The following is a 23238-nucleotide window of genomic DNA, read 5'->3' on the forward strand; positions in this document are numbered from 1 at the left end:
TAAGAAATTTAATTTGCTTAATATAGAGAGTAAATAATTACAATATAGAATGTAAATTGACTAATAAATTAAAAGGATAATTGAAAGGTAATGTTTGGTTTGATTGGGTTGATATGAGACGATTTTTCTTGCTAAATTCCTTTGATATTTATAGTTTTAATCCAATCATTTGGATCCTTCTCACGTTCCGTTCACCACTACTTGGCTTCCTCTACTATGTCCTGTAACCGCTCCTTAATGATTGCTTTTCAATCGGTCACTCTAGACAGTGATTTGGCATTGTTTGATACGCTTCTACTATTGTTTGCCAAGAAATTTTTTCAAATCTTCAAATACACCATGCAGATTTGTAAAGATCACGCATAATCTATTTTGAGAGATACACCATGTGGAAGTGGATTTGTACAAATCACACGTAATGTATTCCGATTGGCTCTCATGAGGAATGACAATAGTGGGGATGAACACATGTGAAAGTAGGTCTAATCATGCTCTGCTCACCAATGCTCCCAAGAAAAAGAAACCAGGGGAGGCAACGCAAGCATGTTGGCAATGGAGGCCCAGACACTCTTTAATCTCATGTTTGGGGCAATCAAAACCACTACTTGGTGGGGCCACAATGCGAATGGGCAATGGCCCAAAAACTACAATTATATGTGACAATAGATTATAAGCCAATCGAGTGAAACGCTGATCATTGGCATCGCCTTCTTCTTTAATGTCCATTTTAAGACAGCTAATGCAAGGTTCTGATATCCTTTTTACAAGCAATTTCACAAAAATTACAAAAGAAAGACATGCATTTTAACAGTTGACATCCTCTTCACATGCAGTTACACGCAACAAAACGAACCCGGGTTGAGCATTACACAGTTTTGGTGTATATAAACATCTCCATTCCCAGCATGAATGAGGGCGAGAGGTTTGGCAGGCTCTTGTTTGCTGAGACAGGCTTTGGCACTGGATTTTCATGCTTGTTCATGTTGAAAACGAACGATAGAAAATTAACAGAATCTAAAGACAATTGCTAGGGTGATCCACATGAGGGGATTGAAGATAATTCATGCCATGTGTCCCAACATGCCACATGCCTAAGAGATCAGATCCAATAATTAGGTGGGTCCATGGGTAACATGCCCTAGTCCAAAATGAGGCTGGCCCACTCATCAGGTGGGCCACATATGTACAAGGAAAAAAATGAATGGTTAGGGAAAGATGACCAATGGTCCAAATTCAGGCTATACAAGGGCTAACCTGATTAGTGAACCTTGATTTTTGGGCCAGGACATGCAATATGGTGGTACCCAGACGATGAGTAGCCCAGGTCCTGTATATGCCTGTGCTGCAAGTCGCCTCTTCAGTAACCTGCATGAATCACCATATCATTTTTAAAATCAACTACCATATCTGTAAACCCAGAAAAATTATAACCAAGCTACTGGATATGCATAGTGTAAAAGAGTTGGAAGATTGATCTAGCAAAATCTGATGGGGGGCTGCAACCATGAGAGTATTGAACAGTGAAATTCAATCATTCTAACAATCACTTTCAATGAATTGAAGAGTGCATTTCCTCTCAGGCTAGAATTTCAATTCCCAGTAGGGATTCAGGACTTCCTAAACTGAGATTCTTGAACTTACCTTAATCATTCTCTAGGATGTACAGCAGCTTCATTTCTTGCTCATCCCCCAATCAGGAGTATTAGTCATGCAGTCAGACCCCATGACCCTAATTGAAAATTGCTACAACGTACATACCTAACTGAAAGATAACAATCCCACAATCTCTCATTACCTTTGTTTATACTGTTTTAGCATGAGTAATTTCATCATGTCACTGCCAATAGAATGAATGCTACATGTGCTGCTTATGCTGCCCGTGGTTGAACAAGCATACCAGTTTTCTGACCCAGTGATTATGGAAAACAGATGGCTTAAAGAAAGAAAGATGACTATCCACATTCAATGTACGTGTGTGGTTCACCTGATGACCTAGCCAGACTGATTATTGGGCTAGGGCACATTAGCAGTGGCAACCATCTACTGACCAACCAAGGATCTTGCATGCTTTTGCTACATTGGCAGTGAGGAGTTTCTAAAGGAGATACTCGTGACGATACCTAGTCTATCATGCAAGCAGAGTTCCAGTCATATATATTTATTCCTCTTCCTTTTCAATGTGCATGCAATAATCAACATATCTACGAAGGCATTCTTGTAATTTGACAATATGCTTAGTTTTATTTAAAGCATGGAAGCCAAAAGGGTTTTCACAGGTCTTCCAGTCTATTCTTCTCTTATTCCTCCACTAATCTTCCTTTCAGCTTCTTCCATTATCTTAAAGTGTCATCATGTTAGGGTTTTTTTTTTTTTTTTTTTTGGTTACGATTAAAACCCTCTTATAACATTGGAGCTGCAGAAAAGATGAAGAAACGATATCTGTACATATTCATCAGCATCTATCCATGGTTGGCCTACTGTGGTGTCATTAAATCAACTTCAATTGAACTATCTTAGGGATCTGATACAGCATGACTTCTGAGAGTTAGGTACCTTCTTTGGCATTTTTCGGCAACTACATGTCTAGGAAATGGAATTTTCTTTATGTATATTTTCCTAGAAAATCACAGGCTGGCTGAAATCCAATCTCAGCATCTTTCATCAGATCGTAAGAAAAACCTGGTTGCCCCTGCCTATTTGCCGAAAATAGTTCTATGAAGCCTAACTGAAGGTCAGGATCTGTTTATATTAAGATGGAAGATCAATTTTCAGGTTACTTTTCTGTTTTAAGATGCAATTACTATTGGGGTGTTGTCAGTTTGTCCAAGAACTCCTAGAACTTTCTCTCTTGGTTTTGGGATCATGGTCTTGAAATTTGATTACAATGAATCACCCTCCCGTGTTATGCGAAACGGAAGTCAACAGATCCATTTGAAAAAAAAAAAAGGCCGTATCAGCCATACTAGCTGATACAGTCATGAAGGCCTTTCTATAAAAAATCCAACCATTCTCTAATTTCATTCACTTGTTTCTTCATTTCGACCATGGAGGAAGCTTAAAAACTCAATTATCTAGATCTATTCCTATTTTGTGGGGAAACAAAAAAATAGACGAAAAAAAAATATATAAGGGGAAAACAATCACTTTTTTTTTGTTCTTGTTTTTGGTTTTCCATTTTTTCACCCTCTTTTTTGTTGTATTTCAATATAATGTGCCCAGTTCATCAAATCATGCTTGATTTGTGTTAGATTAGGCTTATTTGGTTGACCTTGAGTAGGTTGAGCCGATAGACAAATTTCTTATCAAAGAATCTCTGATACACAAAGAAGACCTGCTTCTGTAAATAAATCTAGGATATATTTTCATTGTGATAGATTAACCTCTTCCTTTGATCCTGTAACCTCCATCCCTAGGAAATACTGATGATGACTCAAATCTTTTTTTCAGAAAATGACAATAAAGGTATTGCTTGAGTTCTTCAATCCCTCTATTGTCACTACCTGTGACCACAATATCATCCACATACATAATTAACACAATTAACCCAGATGCACCTCACCATATGAAGACTGAATAATCAACCTTACTCCTTTGTAACCCATAGGCCAACGCAGCCTTATTGAACTTGTCAAACCACACCCATAACAATTGCTTCAACCTATAGATCGCCTTATGAAATTTACACACATTATTTGACTCCCCTTGAGCAACAAACCCACATGGTTGCTCTACATAGACTTAATTTATGAGATCATCATGAAGAAATGTGTTTTTAATGTAAACTTGGAACAAGGATCGGCCATGGTTAACTGCAACTAAGAGAATAATAAAGATAGAATTGAGCTTAACAACCAGAGAAAACATCTAAGTGTAATGAACTCTGAGAATTTGAGTGTATCCCTTGGCAACTAATCGAGCTTTCAATCTTTCGATTATTTCATCAAGTTTAAACTTAATGGTATACACCCACTTGCATCCAACAGCCCAATTGCCAGCTGGAAAATGGGTCGGCTCCCAAATACTAGTATGATGAAGAGAAGCCATCTGTTCTTCCATAGCCTGCCTCCACCCTCATGAGACGAGACTTCCTGATATGACTTGGGAACAAATGGAAGGAAAGAGATAATGCAAAATTATTGGGAGAAAAAAAGGTAAATATGGAAATACGATGTTTGGTACAAGAATGTTTGCCCATCCTCTGAGCAATAGGAAGATTTTCCCCATGTAGATAAAGAATAACCAAGGTGTTTCGTATCTGTTACAATACAGCCGTAAAGGCTGATATGTATAGGTAACAGTCACTATTATGCGATACGGGGGTGAAACAGGGCAATTAATTTTTTGGGACCGTATTAGCCGTTACGGGGGCCGTACCGTTACTTCCATAACGATCGAAAAACAATCGCTATTTTTTTTTCTTTTCAAATCCGTTTTCTCCTCATTTTTTTCACATTTCTTATTCCAAAAACCTTCCTAGCTTATTCCACAACAAATTTCGGCCACTCTTACAATAGTTTTTAAGATCAAAATTGTGGATTAAAGCGATTTGAGTGAATAGAAGCTCTGATGGCCATTTTTTCAAGAAAAATGGAAAAAAATGTTATTTATGCCTTTTTTCCCCCAATATCTAGTTCTAATGCTTGATTGTGATGTGTAAATATTAGAAACACATAACCATGTTCATAAATTCACCAGACAACCAGATACAACACTCTCACCAAAGAGTGGACCGTTACGCTACAATAAACATGTTTAAAAAACCATATTTAGAATATTTACATTATTATGGATTTTCTAAATATATTTTTTTTCAGAATTTTCTAGGCAAAAAAATAAAAATAAAATCAACGTTACGATAGTTGTAACGGTAATTACGCATCCATATCGGCCGTTACAGCCAATAACTGTATTAATAACGGTGGTGACCATTACGACCACCGTTACCGATACAGAATACCTTGAGAATAACCTAACCTTGATAGGGTTTTCCATGTATGAAAACCCTTTGCCCTTGTTGCATGCCTAGATTCAACCCTTATGACCCATCCCCAATTTTACTAAAAAAGATTCTTTTTTAGAATGCATCCCATTCTAGACCAAAACATCATCACCATTTGCAGAAAAGGGTCCATTTTTCTTTCTAATGCAACAAACCCAATCCACACTACCAATTTAGGCTAGTAGATTTAACTGAGAACACACCATTAAAATACACATGGAGCTAAATGTTAAATTTCAGAGAAATGAGTCCTCTGGATAATTCCAGTCCATGCAAAAAACTTGTCAGCAACCTCATTTATTTCACATGACTTGACATGATAGAGCGCATGCTGCTAATGTAGTTGGTCAATTCATCTGACCCTCAACGCTCACATCTGAATCTTGTCCATCGAATTATTAGTTGAGGCTTATTCTTTCCTTCCTCCACATGGTTTCATTGATTGGATAAGTGTAGATTGGGCAAGCTACTCTGTTTCATGATCATCTACTACTAGTTGGTGCATATTTGTTGGTCCTTCATTCATTCTAATAATGCAATCTATGATTATTATTTTTTATATTCTAATGCCAACTATGAGAGAGAGAGAGAGAGAGAGAGAGAGAGAGAGAGAGTGTGTGTGTGTGTGTGTGTGAGTGAGAGAGAGAGTTTTGCTTTCTCCTCCCCTTGTTACTTTATCGAAAACCATACTTAAACAAAAGTAAAGGAAAGGTGTGCAACTGGTGCATCGAAAATAAGTACATACATCATAACCCCAATTTTCACATTCTCTTACACTCACCCTGTGTGTGTGAGAGTGAGAGAGAGAGAGAGTTTTGTTTTCTCCTCCCCTTGTTACTTTATCGAAAACCATACTAAAACAAAAGTAAAGGAAAGGTGTGCAACTGGTGCATCGAAAATAAGTACATACATCATAACCCCAAATTTCACATTCTCTTACACTCACCCTCAAACTAAACATAAATGCCATACATCCCCAACTTGGTAACAATATATAGTGTCGTCAAAATCCTACGATTTACGAGATATGATTTTAGTCGAATCTTAAACAAAACATTTTGAATCCCAACCTTGGATCCCTTTTTATATGAATCCTGCGATTCTATGATTTGAATCCTACGATTTATGATTCAAATTATACTTGTTCTCTTCTATTTTAAGCTTCACTTGGCTTTCATTTTATGTTTTTAAATAGGTGGGGGCTTAAAGAATCATTTAGAAAAGGTAAATTATTTTTATTTGTTCTTTACAAGAGATTACATGATATATATTCTCTTCAACGTTAAATCATGTAGCTTTTTTTTTCTTACTTCTTAACTAGTTGAAACACCAAATTGATGTATGACTTACTTGTAACGTTTTTATAGATGGTTATGATCATGCTAACATATATGCCTTATGGAATGATGTTTGCAAATCAAAATATCCTTTTTCGTCAGTCTATAGTATCAAAGGCTGCTTTTTCACCATGATTCAACATTCAATAAAGGTAACAAGAACATAAATTATCAAAGGATCCTCGCATGTTTTTTTAAGGGAAATTTCATGGAAGACAAAAAAAATGAAGACAAAAAATAAAGGAATAAGAATCCTTTAACACTACCATGACATGGTATTACTTGGTGCACATTGATGGCAAAAGGAAGATTAGTTTTAAAAAAAGTCTGATTTATTTATATTTTTCATTTTTTTTCAATTTCTTAAGAAAATTGTAAAAAAGCTTACCATTGATGATATGATAACGATTTTGACAACACTGCTAATATATGATGCCAACTAAATGCTTTGATAAAGATGCCAACCACCTAATTATCCAAATGAACAAGGGGAAGAACTATCTTCGAGGCAACCTTGTCACATACAAAATGACAATCTACTTCGATGTGCTTCATTCGCTCATGAAAAATAGGATTGCTCATGATATGTATTGTAGCTTAGTTGTCACCACTGTTTTAAATATCGACAATATCAGCCGATATATCCCACGATATATCTTGTATCCCACTAGTGTGATACGAAATGCACAAGTAGTGCGATATATCCCACATGTTCGTTCTAGTGAACATTTTCGAATTTCAACGCTCTTATTTTCAGTAAATCATGTTAAATTAGTGTCAAATTGTTACAAATTCATGATTTTTCATGTTCTACATGAAAAATCATGGATTGGGAGCTTCAATTTTGAGATTTGAAGGAGATGGGCCGAGTTGCGAAAAATTGAAAAAAAAAATCAAAATTTCCCAATTTCTCGCAAATCGTTTGCAATCTGTGTTCAAACATCACATCAAACATGTCTGTAACTTAATCTAGTGATTCTTCTTTTGCTTTTGAATGTATTGCTTGTGTTTCCACACGCCTTCTTACATTTATAAATTATATGAATAGACATTGAATATACTTGCATCAATTTAGTTAGACAGTGCATAAATTAGGACCCCATACAAAGAAAATATATTATGCGTACTTGTTTTTTGTAATGTTTTGATTTATAAGTGTGTGTTGATGTCTTTTTTCACAATCACCGAAGTTTCATCGAAAAATTCAACCAATTTCCCAGTGTTTCCCCATGTTTCCAACAACAGCGATACATTACACGATACAACCGATATATCCCATGCGATAACCAATACGTATCTGTATCCCAAGAATGCGATACGTAATGCGATACCAATATTTCGAACACTGGTTGTCACATTGAAGAGGGATAACACTGGAAATAACAAATTCTATTTCCTGCAATAGAGAAGAAGCCACATAAGGTCACGTCGCTTTCACAATTGCTTGGTATTCAGCTTTTGCAAATGAATTAGCAGCAACACTCAGCTCTTCACCCTTCCATGTCTCCATGTTTCCTCCCATAAAAGTACAATATCCAGTAGTAGTTCTATCATTAGCTGAACCAACCCAATAAGAATTATAATACCCACTCAAGTTCAGGTGAACATGACAAGAATATAATAGTCCTTTTCCTAAAGTAGATTGTAGGTAGTGAAGAATACGGTGGACATCTTCCAGATGATGAAAGCATGGGCCATGCATAAACTAGCACACCGAACTAATCACACATGCAATATCTGGGCGAATAATTGTTAAATAGATTAGCCATCCTACTGGACGATGATATGTGCTCACACCACTAAGAGTTTCAGATTGTTTATCATGAAGTAATGGTTAACTTCGATTGGAGACTATAGATCTTGCACCTAACATGCTTGTATCTGTGAGAAGATCGAGAACATACTTTCTCTAAGATATGAAGATCCTCTATTCAATCTTGGAACTTCAATTTCAATGAAGCATTTTAAGGGTCCATCTTCAATATCAATTACAATTTGTAGATAAGATTTCACTTGCCGAATTCCCTCTTCATTATTACTAGTATAGACAATAAATGGCGATTGTTGAGATTCTCAAACCATGTTGAATCCATGATCGCTTTAGACCATAAATTGCCTTCTTTAATAAGCAGACTTCTCACTTTCACCCCGAGGATTAACACCTAGATGCAATGCCAAAAACATTTTGATGGGGACATTAGAGGACCTACTGGGTGTACCAAAGACAGAGACGACCATCCACATCAGCATAACTTTCTTTGTGGATGGGAAACGAGTTCCAGATGGGGCCCGTCAGGCCATTTTGAAGACCCCACATGCATTGGACGTGCATCAGGAAGACCCCACCTTGGGATGATGCATGTGGGTTGCTTAGGAGATCATTTTAGTCATAGGATTTATATTTCGTGTCGATCCAACCATTGGATCTTATCGATCAGGCCATCAGGCCATCGGATCTTTTAGATCTGGGCCCCTTGGACTCTGATCTTGCTTTCTTTATGTTTTTTGTTATTTTTAGGAGTTATTTGATGGTTGAGATTGATAATATGTTTTAGTTTTCTTATTTTGGATAATTGGCCACTTTACTTAAGTGAGTGGCATAGTTGTAATTATACTGAATTTTAATTCCAAAATTTTATAATTATAAAACCACAAGGGGAGTGGAGTTCCAACCCTAGTGGTGTTATTGAGAAAAAAGAAGAAGAGAGAAGCTCTCTCGTGTGTAGGAATTTTCCTCATTGTTTTCTACGGTTTTTTTTTTTTTTTTTAAAAAAAAAAAAACCTCCCTTCCCATTAAATTGTGGAAGCGTAGAAACTTGTTTGGTGGTGGATTCCCCAAGGTACATCCTACCTCTTCATCATCTTCGAAAGGTAGTCTTCTTCCTACATCCTTCCCCTCTCTTCTTCAAAAGGTATTCTTCTTCTTCTTCTCTTATCTTCCTCTTTTCCCTTCCATTACAACCTTCTAAACCCTAAATCTTTAATTTTCTATTTTCCCCAATTTCTAAAAACGATAATTCCAAAATCCCCAATTCCCATGAACCTTAATTTTCCAAATTTCAGATTTTTCCCTTCCTAACCCTAATCATAAAACCTACAAATCTGTCCCTTGAGCGTGGAACGTGTCTATGCTAAATTGGAAGTTTTATCCTTCCATCGGTTCTAGTTTTAATTGATTTATATGATTTCTTAGAATGCGGGCATATGATTTAGGTTAAATTAGATTTTATTTCCTATTGTTTACTCCTAATTACTTGGTAGGTTAGTATCTTTTGTTAATTGAATTACTTTATGGACTCTTTCATAATCTCCACGTTGCATGCTAGCATTAAATCATGTCTTACATCACATTTCCTCCTAAAGATCACTACGAAAGAAAGCATTTTTAGTGTCGAGCCAATAAAGGACACATTTTTCTATTAGCCACATTACAAAGAACCCGAATCAAGTTCGATTTAGCAACGCTTACAACTAACAACATGGTTTCCTTCTGAAAAATCAACTACATACCAAGATCCCTGCTTTTCCAATGCAATCATCCCTTTCATCATGACAACTTTCCATGGGGGATAAACCAAAGCATTTACAAGCATTGTTGTAATGTGTGATCGCATATGCGGTATGCCATTTTTTTCCAAAAGGATCACATATGCCATGATAGCATCTGCGATACAACATAGTATGCGATGGCATACTTTTTGTGCAATAAGTATGCGATTGCATATGCGAGTATGCAATGGCAGATAAGTCCAATGGTTAAAAAATGGCCATTGAATCCATGTATCATCATATATATGTATAGTAGCCTATGTTAGTATGTTTATTTTTATGTATTAAATTTATAAGTCAATAAGTTGAAACTTGTAACTTTGCGAGTAGTGCTTTTTTTTTTTTTTTTTGTAAATAGAAAATTTCTATTTGTAAATTAAGTAGCAACTTATAACTTATGGGTTCTTCAAGTTATCATTTATAAATTTTAAAAAAAAAAAAAATCAAAATTTTTAATAATTAATACTCTCTTAATGTAACATGTTGTTTGTTTTGTTAAATTTTATGTAAAAATAAATTAAATGATTAAATATATAACTTAATTTATATATGGTCTAACAGTCTCACACACTCAAACACAATGAAATAGGTAAAAGAACCCAATCCAATCACTTGTAGTAATTAGGCATAGATTTTCCTAATTTTTTAAAGATTTTTTCAATTTTTTTATTTTCCCTTTTTTTTTACATATTTTTAAATTTTTAAAAAAAAAAAAAAACAAAGCAATATGCAATCGCATATGCAAGTATGCAATGGCATATACAAACAACATATGCCAGTCGCATACAATTGCATATGCAATTTGACAACATTGTTTGCAACTTTGGTATGGAACAGAAACAAAGGAAATTCAAAAAATATATGCTTGAAGGAGAGAAATTTGCAAGATACAAAATTGCTATTAGGATGAGAAGTAGGGAATCGTTTTGCTTTTCCCAAGGTATGGGTAAATCTACGGGTAAAGTTACCAAAACATGAGAACTCAGAGGAGACAAGGATGGATATTTGTGGTTGATAACATCCTCAGATGACATATCCTTACTCTTCTACCAATAATAAACCTTCAATTGTTTCTCAGTAGTTTGAGGGACTGTTGATGAGCTGAGCCAGAGGAATAATAAACTATTATGGGATGAGGAAACTGTAAGAAGCAACAAATTGCATCTAAGTATTTTGTCGAAGCTAAATATTGGGCAATGTTGACTAGCAGTGAAATTATTTGTCCTTGGCCTTCTTCATAAACTTAGGGTCACCAAGGCCACTCCAACATCTCTTTAAGCAAACAAGAACACTTGTATTCAAATTAAATCAGTTCCACTCCAATGTTCCATGTATGAACTACACATGGAGTTTAATCCCCATTTCATCATACAACTCTTCTCTGCAGGACATACCAACCCTTGCTTCACGCCAATATGCATAAGACACGTGCATGGGAGAACAAACCCCCAACGAATCTGTAAATTCACATAACATGTGGGATATTGGGGACTCCTGTTGCATGGTCGCGCAAATGCATGGATGCATGAAATGCTTTGGTGAATGAAAGAAAACATGCGTGTACATGTACACATGTATTAAGGGTTAAATATTGCATATTTATCCCCTGATTTGCATCCTTTTCCCTTACATTTAAATGCTAAAATGGCGTGATTAGAAAAATTTTCAATGTTCAAAAGAATTTGAAGTCTAAGATGAAAGTTTTTAAAGCCCGAAAAGAGATCAAGATGAGGAATTAAAGAACTGAAGTGTTGAAGATCAAAGAAAACAAGTACCTTAGATGGAAGATAGAGATGATCCGAGACATTTATGAATATTAGAGCTTAATGGAGAGCAAGATCCAACAATTAGGAGCTTTGAAGAAACCAAGTTTTGAAGTCCGAAAGCTTTGAAGAATTAAAGTGCAATTTTCAGGAATTCTTGTTAGGACTTCGAGTCCATCTATGTTCCTTCAATGGGGCTTGATACAATCAAAGTTGGATTTGATTCAAACAAGAAATTCTAAATTTTCAAGTTTGGTTGTTGGATACTTTTACACATCTTTGGTCCTATAAATAGGTTGTCGATTGCAAGATTCGATCAAAGAGTTTTCTCAAAGGTTGTGTAAGTTATGTGAATTTGTGAAATTATGAAACTTATTTCCAAAGTCGGTGGAAACACTTATTTAAGGAGTTCTAAACTCAATTTAGAGTATCTTAGGCCTTGGAGAGAGAGAGAGAGAGATATCAAGTTAGAGAAGCTTCGTCGACGTCGTTCTTCTTCTTCAATCCTTCAATTCTAGTGTTATGAAATCTTTCCAAAATATGCCTTATGCTGAAATAATAATATTCGCCTTCAATTACTATATATATATATATATATATATAGAACAATGAAACAAAGATTTAATGGATCCGGATCCTTACTCTTGCTCGGGTGGTAGACTCTCGGGAGTTTCAACACCCGGTCAAGGGTTCTACCATCCATGGGTGGTGAAATTCCACTACAGCGTGAGTGTGTGGGGGTGTGTGTACGTGTGTAACAAAAAAACAAAAAAAACAAAAAAAAAAAAAAAAAAAAAAAAAAAACTGTCTTATTATCTTTATATATGTGTGTGTGTGTGTGTGTGTGTGTGTGTGTGTAGGGTTTCCCCTATTTACAAATAATATCCTAATAAACACAAAATTACACATAAGACCCTACTTTGCATATTTACAGATAAAACCCTACATAATGAAAAATATTTTCCAACACTTTTCTTCCCTAGGTTTCTATGTTTTATTTGCTTCTTTCATTCTCTAACAAGTGGACTTGGATTAAATTGAGAAATATTGTGGGCATGGAGGAGAAAGTATTGGACTGTTTCTAGAAGACTCTTCATAGGTGCTCCTCGTTGAACTCTGTAGAAGGTCTACAAGGCCATATGCTATTGTAAACTACAGGTACAATGGATGCTTGGAATTCCCTACGATCAATCACTTTGTTCTTCATAAGAGAATCATTCAATTGAAGTTCATGTCTTGTTGGTGAATTATACTTGAATTAACTGTTTTATTCTCCGATTGGAAGGAATCATTATTTGATTCCAATTGAGTTATCGAAGTTGAATCAGTGAGCTAGAGTTGTAGATTGATTAGAAGCAGATCACTGGATCCTTAGTTCTTAGTTTATTATTGTTTTTACAACTCTTTTAATTCGTTAGAGCGAACCTAGTTTAGTTCTAGAAGTGTTCTTCCCAATCCCTGTGGATCCCCATATGGAGCATGGCCCAAAAACACACAGCAAACAATCATTTTTCTTTGAAAATGGCCAATGGCCACTTTTCCTTTTCAAATGCCCATCTAATGGCCACCAATTTGACGGCTAGGGTCATCCAATTTAATTTATGCCCCGAGCCACATCCATTCTAGGGCCAACAATTTGGACGTCTAGATTAGGTAAATATATGCCACCCAAATTAACACTAACGGTCCATTTGACAGCCACCATCATAATTTTTGGAAAGGACTAAAAATAATCAGATAACCAACCTCCTCCTCCTCCTCCTCCTCCTTCTCCTTCTCTCCCCTATTTCTTCTTCTTCTTCTTTTTTTTTTTTTTCTTTTCTTTGAGGTGGAGATCTAAGATCATTGGAGAGGTGAGCTACACAATTCTCTCATACCCATTGTATGGTTGGTTGGGTAATCGTGGTTCGTGAAGGCATGTGATGCCCTCTTTCACCTAAATCCATTGTAATGGATAAAAGTAGGGGCATCAGACGTTTGTGTTAGATTTATGGTCAGATTTCAAGAAGTTTAGTACGTGTTGAATGTGGGTGTGACGAGTGCTGAAGAAGCAATGTGCATGTCAAGGTGTTGAAGCAAGAAGCGGCGTCAAACCATTGTGTCCATTGGTATACATCGGACTCTAATATACGTGTTGAGTTCAAGTCAAACATTCTTCCCTTGATTATTTATTTCATTCCCCTAAATATAAGGATACAAAGAATAAAGCCAAGTATTCTATCTTCATCCAAGTCGGTGAACTTCCAAATTAAATCAACCAAAATCAATAGATCAAATTGCTTGCAATGGGCTGGGTCTAGTGTTCGAGTTATCGGTATCACTACAAGTTTCATTGGCCAGAGATAAAGATATAATATTGTTATTGTCGATAATATCGCCGATAACTGGAAACGCTAGCAAACATGGGGAAAATTGAGGAATTTTTTAATGAGACTTCATAAGATGCCTAAATATACGTATTTGCATATTTATGAATAAAAAAATTGTAAAAAGAATGCATAGATGATAAAATTTCTTTTAATAAGGGCTTAACAACATGTCCTATCGTAAGAAATCAATCCATTATTAACACAACAATCACTAAAATTTCATTAAACCAATTAACAAGTAAACAAACAAGCATGGTACATTCATACATTTTTACATCCATGCATAATTAAGCATATAATTTATAAATAAAATACATATACATGATGGTCTAACCATCCAATCACCCATCCATCGCATCCATCCATCCATCCATCCAACCCCCGTCCATCTATTCATCACATTCAACCTACCAACCAACCATCCATTCAACCTACCAACCATCCATCGATCAAACCATTCATCCAATAATCAAACCATCTCATCCAATCTTCCATCTATTGATCCATCCATCTAACAATCCAATCATCCCATCTATCCATCCAAACATCCAACCATCACATCTATCTAACTATCCAAACATTCATCCAATCATATCCAAACATTCATCTATCAATCAATCCATCCATCCATCACATCATCCATCCCATCCATCTATCCATCACATCAAATCATATAAACATCCATCTCATCCAATCATCCAAATATTCATCCATTCAACCCATTTTTCTATCTAACCATCAATACATCTCATCAAATCATCCAAACATCTATCCATCCATCTCATTTATCTATCCAATCATTCAAACATCCATCAATCTCATATATCCATTCAACCATCAAACCATCACATCTAATCATCCATCATCCATCCATCCATCCCATCCATCCATCCATCCCATCAAATCACCCAAGACGGTGTGGCCCTTACTGTGCTGCCCACCTTGATGTATATATTCTATATATCCATTTTGCAAGATCCTTTTACCACATGAGCTTAAAAATGAAGCAGATTCAAATCTTGAGTGGACCTATGAAACAATGGTGATTGACCATTAACGGGCCACAAAAGTTTTGGATCAAGCTGATATTTGTTTTTTCCCTTCATCCATGTTTAGGTGACTAAACATTATGGAATCATTAAGGTGGGCCCTAGGAAGTTTCTAATGGTATGGCATTCGATCACCATTATTGTATGGTCCACTTGAGATTTGGATCTTCTGCATTTTTGGGCTCATGCCCTAAAATGTTCTACTAAAACGGATGGGCGACGTGGATATAGAATACATAATCAAGGTGGGCCACACCATCTTGGTCAACCTAAGTACTTTTTTTAAAAGTTTTCTTTCAATGGTAATTTTTTTCTGTAAAATGGTGGTGAATCAGTTTTATTAAGTGGTGTAAAACTCACACTATAAAATTAACTTAAAAGTTATATACACTGTTTGTTTTGTTTCGATATAAAATGATGGTGACCTATGCTTTTTAACAGTGTAAAACATACATTTTAGAAAAGAAAAAAGTAAAGTAAAAAGATAAGGTTTTCGATAGAGGGTCTCTCTTTTCAAGCCCTAACTCGACGCAAGTTTTCATCCGCAGTCGGAGAAATCTCTCGATTCAATTCTCCCTCTATAAGTATTTGAATCACCTCGTTCGATTCTCCCTCCGTGGTACATCTCTATGTGGTTCTCTCAATCTAATCTAAGATCTTTCTTTTTTTTAAATTTAAAACTATATACGTAGATCGACAGCTCGGATATTATGGTCGGATTGTCGATATTTTCGTTCTCACCGACATTATCGACGACATATCGCCGATATTTGGAAGACAAACGAAATTATGGGTTTTCGGTATCTCAAGTTTAGCGATACCAAAATTATCGATGATAATATCGATTTTCCGGCAAACAACTCACAATGGGCCACATCGGTGGGGGTATTCCTTACAGGCAAAAGAAAGCTAAAATATTTGACTTACCCCAAACCTGAAGAAGGTTCATTAGAATATGAAGATTGGTTGGCTGAGGATGCTTAGATTAGAGTGTTGCTAAGGAGTGCTATGGAGCCCCAGATCAACGCAATCTTTTCTAAGACTGCAAACAAAGTATGGGAAAATATGAGAGAAATGTATTCAGGTGAAAGGAATTTAACTCGCAAAGTATGTTCGCTCTTCAACAAGGAGACAAGCAGCAAACTTCACATATGTTTTATTGATCATCTAAGGTGCTCAAGGTGAAACATTAGAGAGGTTTAATGTTTGGATACGAGGAAAAGCATGGAAACCCAAGGAAACGGGAAAGGTACTCCACCAAGCAATCATATGACCCTTTCCATAGTTTGGATTCTAATGCAAGGGCATTTTCACACTGGGCTTGAGTGGGGTTGCTTGTGAGATACAGGGGCACACTCGGAGTAGGCGGCCCGTGTGAGGTGGGCGGCTCGTGTGAGTCGGGCCCCACCCGTGTGAGGCGGTTAGCCTTGTTCGGGCCTAGATTGTTGGAGGTAGCGAGATCCCCTCTATTACCGAGACATTTGCTCGTGTTCAATGAGCAATTAGCGCACAGAGTTAGTCTCCTTCAAGTTGTTCAACCCTTGTTTCTACGTCCAGCAGAGGTGATGGGGGAAGTCGAGGTCGTGGACGTGGTGACTGGTTTGGTGGCAAAGATTTAAAGAGACGAAGAAATAACTGGAAGAAAGGTCACATAATAGATTTCGGTAGTAGTTGTCTTGGTAACCATTAGTGCACTCATTATGGTCTTAGCCACCACACAATTGATAAATGTTAGGATCTTGTGGGTAAACTTGTTTGGGCGAATCAAGTTCACTCTTTCTGAAGGTGACACTGAAAGCTATGCTCCTAAGCCCATTCCCTCTATTTCTAAGACGAGTACCTCAGGTGAGATAGTTACTTTATCCAAGGGGGAATATGTTCGACTTCTAAAGGATTGTTCCACTCTTGCATCATCCTCTTCAACAACTTATGCTTAATTAGGTACAGTATGTCTTGCATCAAGTGATAGTACCCCTAGGTCATTAATTTATGTGCCTCTGATCACAGTAAACAAAATGCATTGTCTCAGTTAGTCAAATTGTCGTCTATTTCTTCTATTACATTAGCAGATAGTACATCAAACCATGTTTCTGGGTTAAGAATTGCATGTCCTACCCCATCACTTTCACTAAAAACAATACTTTACTTTCCTAAATTTCTTTTAAGTTTATTATCAGTAACACTTGTATTCAAATTAAATCAGTTCCACTCCAATGTTCCATGTATGAACTACACATGGAGTTTAATCCCCATTTCATCATACAACTCTTCTCTGCAGGACATACCAACCCTTGCTTCACGCCAATATGCATAAGACACGTGCATGGGAGAACAAACCCCCGACGAATCTGTAAATTCACATAACATGTGGGATATTGGGGACTCCTGTTGCATGGTCGCGCAAGCAAATCCTATTGCGCAGCCGCGCAACAGGCCAGCCTTCTACTTCCTCTTCTTCCCTTTCTCTAGTGGTACACCCCGCAGGATACCCGAATGCCGCATCTCTTGGCTCTGAAACTCCTGAATGTCTCTCTGATGCTCCTTGCTTACTAGTGTCTCAAATGAGAGAGAGAAGGGGTATTTATAAGCCTCCACATGTGTGAGCTGTCAAACCCGCACAACAAAGTGTTATTCCGTGGTCACACAACATATCCAACATATCCTCGTTGCGTAGTCGCGCAATAGGCTTCTGTGCGAGCTAGAGGGGCTCCCCTTTAGCCAGTCATCCAACAATCCTTTCTTAGTTGTGCGGACGCACAACAAAGCAATCTTGCATAAATCATCTTTTTTGTGCTCCAACGAATGTCCCCTTAATCCTCCTTTTATTTTTCTACAAAATCAAATGGGGAATCGAACCTTTGCTCATGCAAAACTCCTTACTTCACCTGTTGCGCGATCGCGTCGGGTCCATGCAACAACACATCGGGTCCTGCTGCCTATATAAGTTGGGCCTCCTTCACTCAACCGACTCTGCTTCTGATTCCTTCCTCGCATTCTGCCATTCTATTGCGCGACCGCGCAACAGACCTCTTTTGCACGCTCGCACAACTGCCCTTTTTTGCGCGACCGCACAACACTCATATGCTTCAACAGAAACCTATCCAAGTACCCAAACTGCTGAAATACCATCCTGCTTCTCATTTATGTTCTGATCTCATGGCAAAGTGCAAGAGAACTTCCGACGCTTCTTAAGAACACAACTCCTACTCATCAATCTCATAGGAGCCAAAGGTCATAATCTCAAAGCCTTCAATCCCCCTGAACCAACGACCACCTTAGAAAAAGGGTCAAGACTACGGTCAGGCATCCTTCTCTTTTCAAAAGAGTCGAACCCCCCAGTGATAAATTTTTCAGACCACATAGCTTTCTTGGCCAGCCACATACGCCAGGCCATAATCATGGGGGATGTAGAAAGACCTCCCCAAGAGGGTCAAGAGATGGATTAGGAGAACTGGCTGAAGGCCACTGCGAATATGAGAACGGACAGTTCCAGGCCGGCTAATAGAGAATCCACTCTTTTACAAAGAGGAAATCATCAAAGAGCAAGGGACAACAACTCCAAAACAAGATCAAGGAGTTTAATAAAAAGCGCCTTCTGAACACATGGAACTGTGTGAAGGTTCATCAGGAGATGATCAAATATAACAGTCCCTTTAAGGACGAGATGGTTATCATCCCCATGAACTTGCGTTGTCACTTCTCGATCCTCTACAGCGAGCCCACAGATCAGATGACACACAACAGGATTCTCTACACAACCCATTGGGTCATGAGGGAGCCGCAGATCTTAGAGGGTCATTTGGTAGAGAAGGGTTCCCATCAAAGGACCAGCAAAATATCTCCAATGTGGTTCTTGATGCTGTGCTAGAAACCTCATCACCTCTTCCCCACTCACTACTTCGAGACAATGCAGCAACGCTTCCGTACCAAAGAATCTCTATGGGGAACGGAGGAGTTCAAGACCCATGGCATCTTGTCTTCCCACAACTAGTACATCGCGTGGGTCAAGGCAATAATCAAGAAGCAATGAGACGTCCTAATCAAGATCAACCTTCCAAATGCGATCGACGTCACATCTGATTACTATTACAAAGATGAGACTGTTTTCAAGGGTTTCCCCAATTACTGGTGTCTGACGACCAACTCCTTCCACCTGCCCTTTGGTGAAGTTAGCATCACTTTGTGGAACCTACATAGGATGACAATTGACAGGTCTCCCCATAACAGGTCGTTTCTTCGACGAGTACGTGCCTACGAACAAGGAGTTTGCACAATTTTCGCCCACCAACCACCAACCAAAAGGCTTGGAAAGCTCCATCGAACTTTTCAAAGAAATAGAAAAGTTTCCCAACATCTGCAAAGTCCTGCATCTCATTTGGCTCGCTCATTTCACCAGAGATTTGTGGTACGTCCTCTATCTTTCTCTGCTCCACTTAGATTTTTTGCATACTTTTTCATTACAGCTTTAATAACTATATTACTCTTTTTGGCCTTGCAGCTTTGCGGGAAACCACACGCAGGAACAAAAGGAAAATTAGAGGGCCCTACAAAGTATAGTGCTTATGGCGAGCTGACCACTTTTCTAGCCTATTGGCTCAGCCTCGTGGTGCTCCCCAGCTCCAAGTGGGCCGATGCCAACAAACCAACTTTATTTGTGTCACAAGAGCAATGGCAGAGGGCAGAAAGTACTCCCTGGCTCCTCCAATCCTCTGCTCGTTGAATCGTGCCTTTAGTGATGTAGCTACACATTACAAGAGCCCAGCAGTCGGAGCGTCTTTAGCTTATTCACCCTAGCATTACTTCGCAGGGTGGCTTGGCGTATACTTCCCCTGGACTTATGAAGAACTGGAGAAGCCTTCCACTCTAGCATTACCAAAGGCGTAAGATGGTCAAGAAGTCATATGACTGGGTAGTAGACATGATTGAGAGAACAAAATCCATTTCTTTCTTTCAGTTCCCCATCTCCAATGTTCTTGAAGACAGAGAGGCTATTGACAACAACTCGCTTTCCCCGAGCGAGTGCATCTTCTTCGTATGCATCCAATCCATCAGCCTCCCTTTGGGGGAGGGTGGTGAGTTCTGGCGCGAACCCTACTTTCCTAGTAGGTTCGCCTGCCAATTCGGCTATGATCAGACGATCCTGGAGGACTGCAGCATCTTCAATAGAATCATGAGTTACGGTGTCGGACCATACAACTAGGCGTTGATATAGAAGAGGGGTCGCGCATTGTGTTGTCAGGCTACCACCACTAGGTCCAAGCTTCCTAATGCTAGATGCAATGGTGGGTTCACCAATCCTTGTTGATAAGCCATTACCACTTGGTGAACTATCCTGTTTGGATTGCTCCACCGAGATTAAGGAATTATTTGACTGACGATTTCTCTAAAGAAGCCTATTTGTGAAGTGAAGCCCGCCAACACTTTGGAGGGCTAGATCGCATATGGCATTCCTTTAGAAGAATTAAGGAGGCCAGGAGAGCAGTCTACCATAACTACAACTCCAAGCCCAATGGAAAACCGTAGTGACCCAACTCCACAAGTACTGATGACCGCACTTTTTCCCCCTACTGGGGAGACTGCAATAGGTACTGAAGGCAGGCCTAATCCTTCGGCTGTATCTCCCTCAATGAGGTCGGCAAGGAAGAGCTTTTCGTCTCCCGTGACTCGCTCACAGACACAATCCCGTTCCCCCCATATGCAATAGAGCCAGCGGGGCATCTCCCATACCCTTGTAGAAGTAAGGGCGCATACAGGTGGGGTTCGCCCCACCAACAAAGGCCAGCAAGTAATGATTGAAGAACCTGCCGAGGAGGAATTTCCAGAAGGGAGCGAGAATGAAGAATCATCTTCAAGTAGCAGTTCTACTGATGAGAGAAGCTCTTCTAAGGACGGCGACTCAAAAGAGGGGAAGTAAATATTGATGAGAAGGATGACGTCATAGGTGAAGCTGCTACAACTGGTCAGGAAGCACCACAAAATGTATCTACCCCGACTGACCAAGCGGCCACTCCTACGGAAGAAGAACCCCTCAATTATGGAGAATTTAGCTACTCGTCACTGGCTAACATCTTCATTACTTTCAGCGCCAACTACTCCCCTCTTCCTCGCGAGATGCCCGCTATCCCACCGATCAACATTCCCCCACCTAAGCCTCAAATCCTTCCCAGGATTGTGGAGGTCTCCTCATCGAGGGAGGTGGAACTCTTTGTGCCGGCGGCGCAAATAGTGGCAGCGACATTGATTTCCCCACACAACGTGGAGGTTGATCAGGACTTGACAGTCCTTCCAGTAGCCACTGGGGTGACGGACATTAATGCAGAACATGCCTTGATCGATGAGGCCACAATAGCATCCTCCATTGTTCCTGTTACAACTATTCATACGATCCACTTTCCATCGGAGCCCGACGCTGCGACGACCCTAGATTCGAGCATAGCAATTAGGGAACCATCTTTTAATGTTACGCCTGCCACGGCGATCCGTGAGCCGCCAATCATCCCTGCCACTATCAGAGCCTTAACTACATCAGCCCCTTCATTCTTCGCTCCAGCAACAGGTATAATTTTAAATTTTCATGCTTCGTGGCTTCCCCTTTAGATAGAACTATCTCATTTCATTCTTCTCATACTATTACTTTCTTTGCTTTTCTCGCAGTCATATCGTCTTCAAGCTTTTATGCGGGTTCCAATTCAATGGCAATGGTATAGGACCTCTCCTTAGAAAAGGTCCATCCGTATAAGCTTCTCTTAATCAAGAACGCCCTTTCTGCCATAGCCTACATGTTCCACGACCCTGAGCAATGGGCTCTCCTCGGCGATGCCTTGGCAATTTTGGATAATTCTACAAAGTTAGCCAAGATCAATGTCTCGGCACTTCACAACTCTCTGATCCAATTCTATGCTTCCCTTCAGTAGCTGGAGTCTGCTAGTAATATAGTCATTGCTCCAGAGATACTTCATCGTCAGAAAGACTTGCTGCTTCTTAAAGATAAAATATCCAAAAACTCTACATCATATCTAGATATAAAAAGGGAATGCGGTTCACTCCACGACCAGGCAAAGGTCTCTGAGCAGACTCTGGCGGCCATCAATGAGCAGATGGCTAATCTTGAGGCCCAGAAGCAAACTGAAGAATTGAAGCAGAGCAAGATCAAGGTTGACATTGCTGAGAACATTGCCATAGTTAAGCTTGAAGAATCGAAACTTCTAAAGCACAAGGCGGTTGTTGTCTCTTTAGAACAGGAGCTTGCAGGTGCACCGGATCGGGCCGAACTTATTATTGAAGCCGAGCTCAACACTGTTATAGTCCAAGTTCAGTTTAAACAAGATATGCAAAATTTCATGCTAGCTGTGGGCATCTCAAAATAATTGTAATGCATTGGCAATTTATATGTATTAACAATTTCCAGATATATGAGAATTTCATGCTTTTCAAAGCAATTTTGAATATAACTTAACTTTTGCTTGTTAGTATGTTTTGCTTAGTATTCTCCTTAGAGCTCAACACTGTTGTAGCCCAAATTTTGAATATAACTTAACTTTTATCAATCCATGCTTCAATTGCATATTTCTTTATGGCTTGAGACATGACATGACAATAACTTTATTCTTGCTTGTTAGCATGCTCTGCGTAGTATTCTCCTTAGTGGATGGAACTATCTTAGAGTTCAATTAGCAAACCTAAGGCGCCATCCACAGTTTAGGCTCGTAAATAGTTGGAGCAACCACAGTTTAGGCTCGTAAGTAGTTGGAGCAACGACAATTTAGGTTCATAAGTAGTTAGAGCAAGTAGGGCTTATGTTATCTGGTCTTTGTAACTCTCATGAGTTCGTTGAACCCCGCCGCCTAGGAGGTCACTCACCACCATCCATAAGAGGGGCCCATTGAAGCGACCGGAGCAGTGAACTCGGTAGGATTTACGCACAGGGTTGGCCTCAATAACTCTCTAGAGTTCGTGGGGCCCACAAGGCTACTTGTAGGCGTACCAAGTCTAATGTCGTCAATCCATCAATGAGAGGGGAGCTCTTATTGAGGTCACCCTTCCCCATGAGTTACTATTGAAATCAAGCCAGGAACTTGGGGGGTCTTATGCACGGTTAGTCTATCGATGGATGAACCATAAATCTCACACTGCAACCCTCTTTTTCTTCATCTGTATGACCTGGGTCCATTC

General features: G+C 38.8%; 1 protein-coding gene across 14 annotated transcripts in view; it reads right to left on the bottom strand.

Annotated features, from left to right (window-relative positions):
* Positions 1-667: 667 nt before the first annotated feature.
* Positions 668-23238, bottom strand: part of LOC131223922 (protein BREAST CANCER SUSCEPTIBILITY 2 homolog B-like) — a 117489-nt gene continuing 94918 nt past the window's right edge. For 7 of the 14 annotated variants that reach the window (XM_058219511.1, XM_058219510.1, XM_058219507.1 and 4 more), the window contains 2 exons: positions 1255-1365; positions 668-960 (listed from right to left, as the gene is read on the bottom strand). In XM_058219511.1, the coding sequence (XP_058075494.1) occupies positions 805-960; positions 1255-1365 (267 nt within the window). In that variant the 3' untranslated portion in view covers positions 668-804. Of the gene's footprint in view, positions 1092-1232; positions 1366-23238 lie in introns of those variants that run through there. The other 7 variants (XR_009160775.1, XR_009160771.1, XM_058219505.1 and 4 more) reach the window with 6 other exon arrangements.

Source organism: Magnolia sinica, chromosome 13 (genome assembly GCF_029962835.1).
Source record: "Magnolia sinica isolate HGM2019 chromosome 13, MsV1, whole genome shotgun sequence".
Lineage (NCBI taxonomy): Eukaryota > Viridiplantae > Streptophyta > Magnoliopsida > Magnoliales > Magnoliaceae > Magnolia > Magnolia sinica.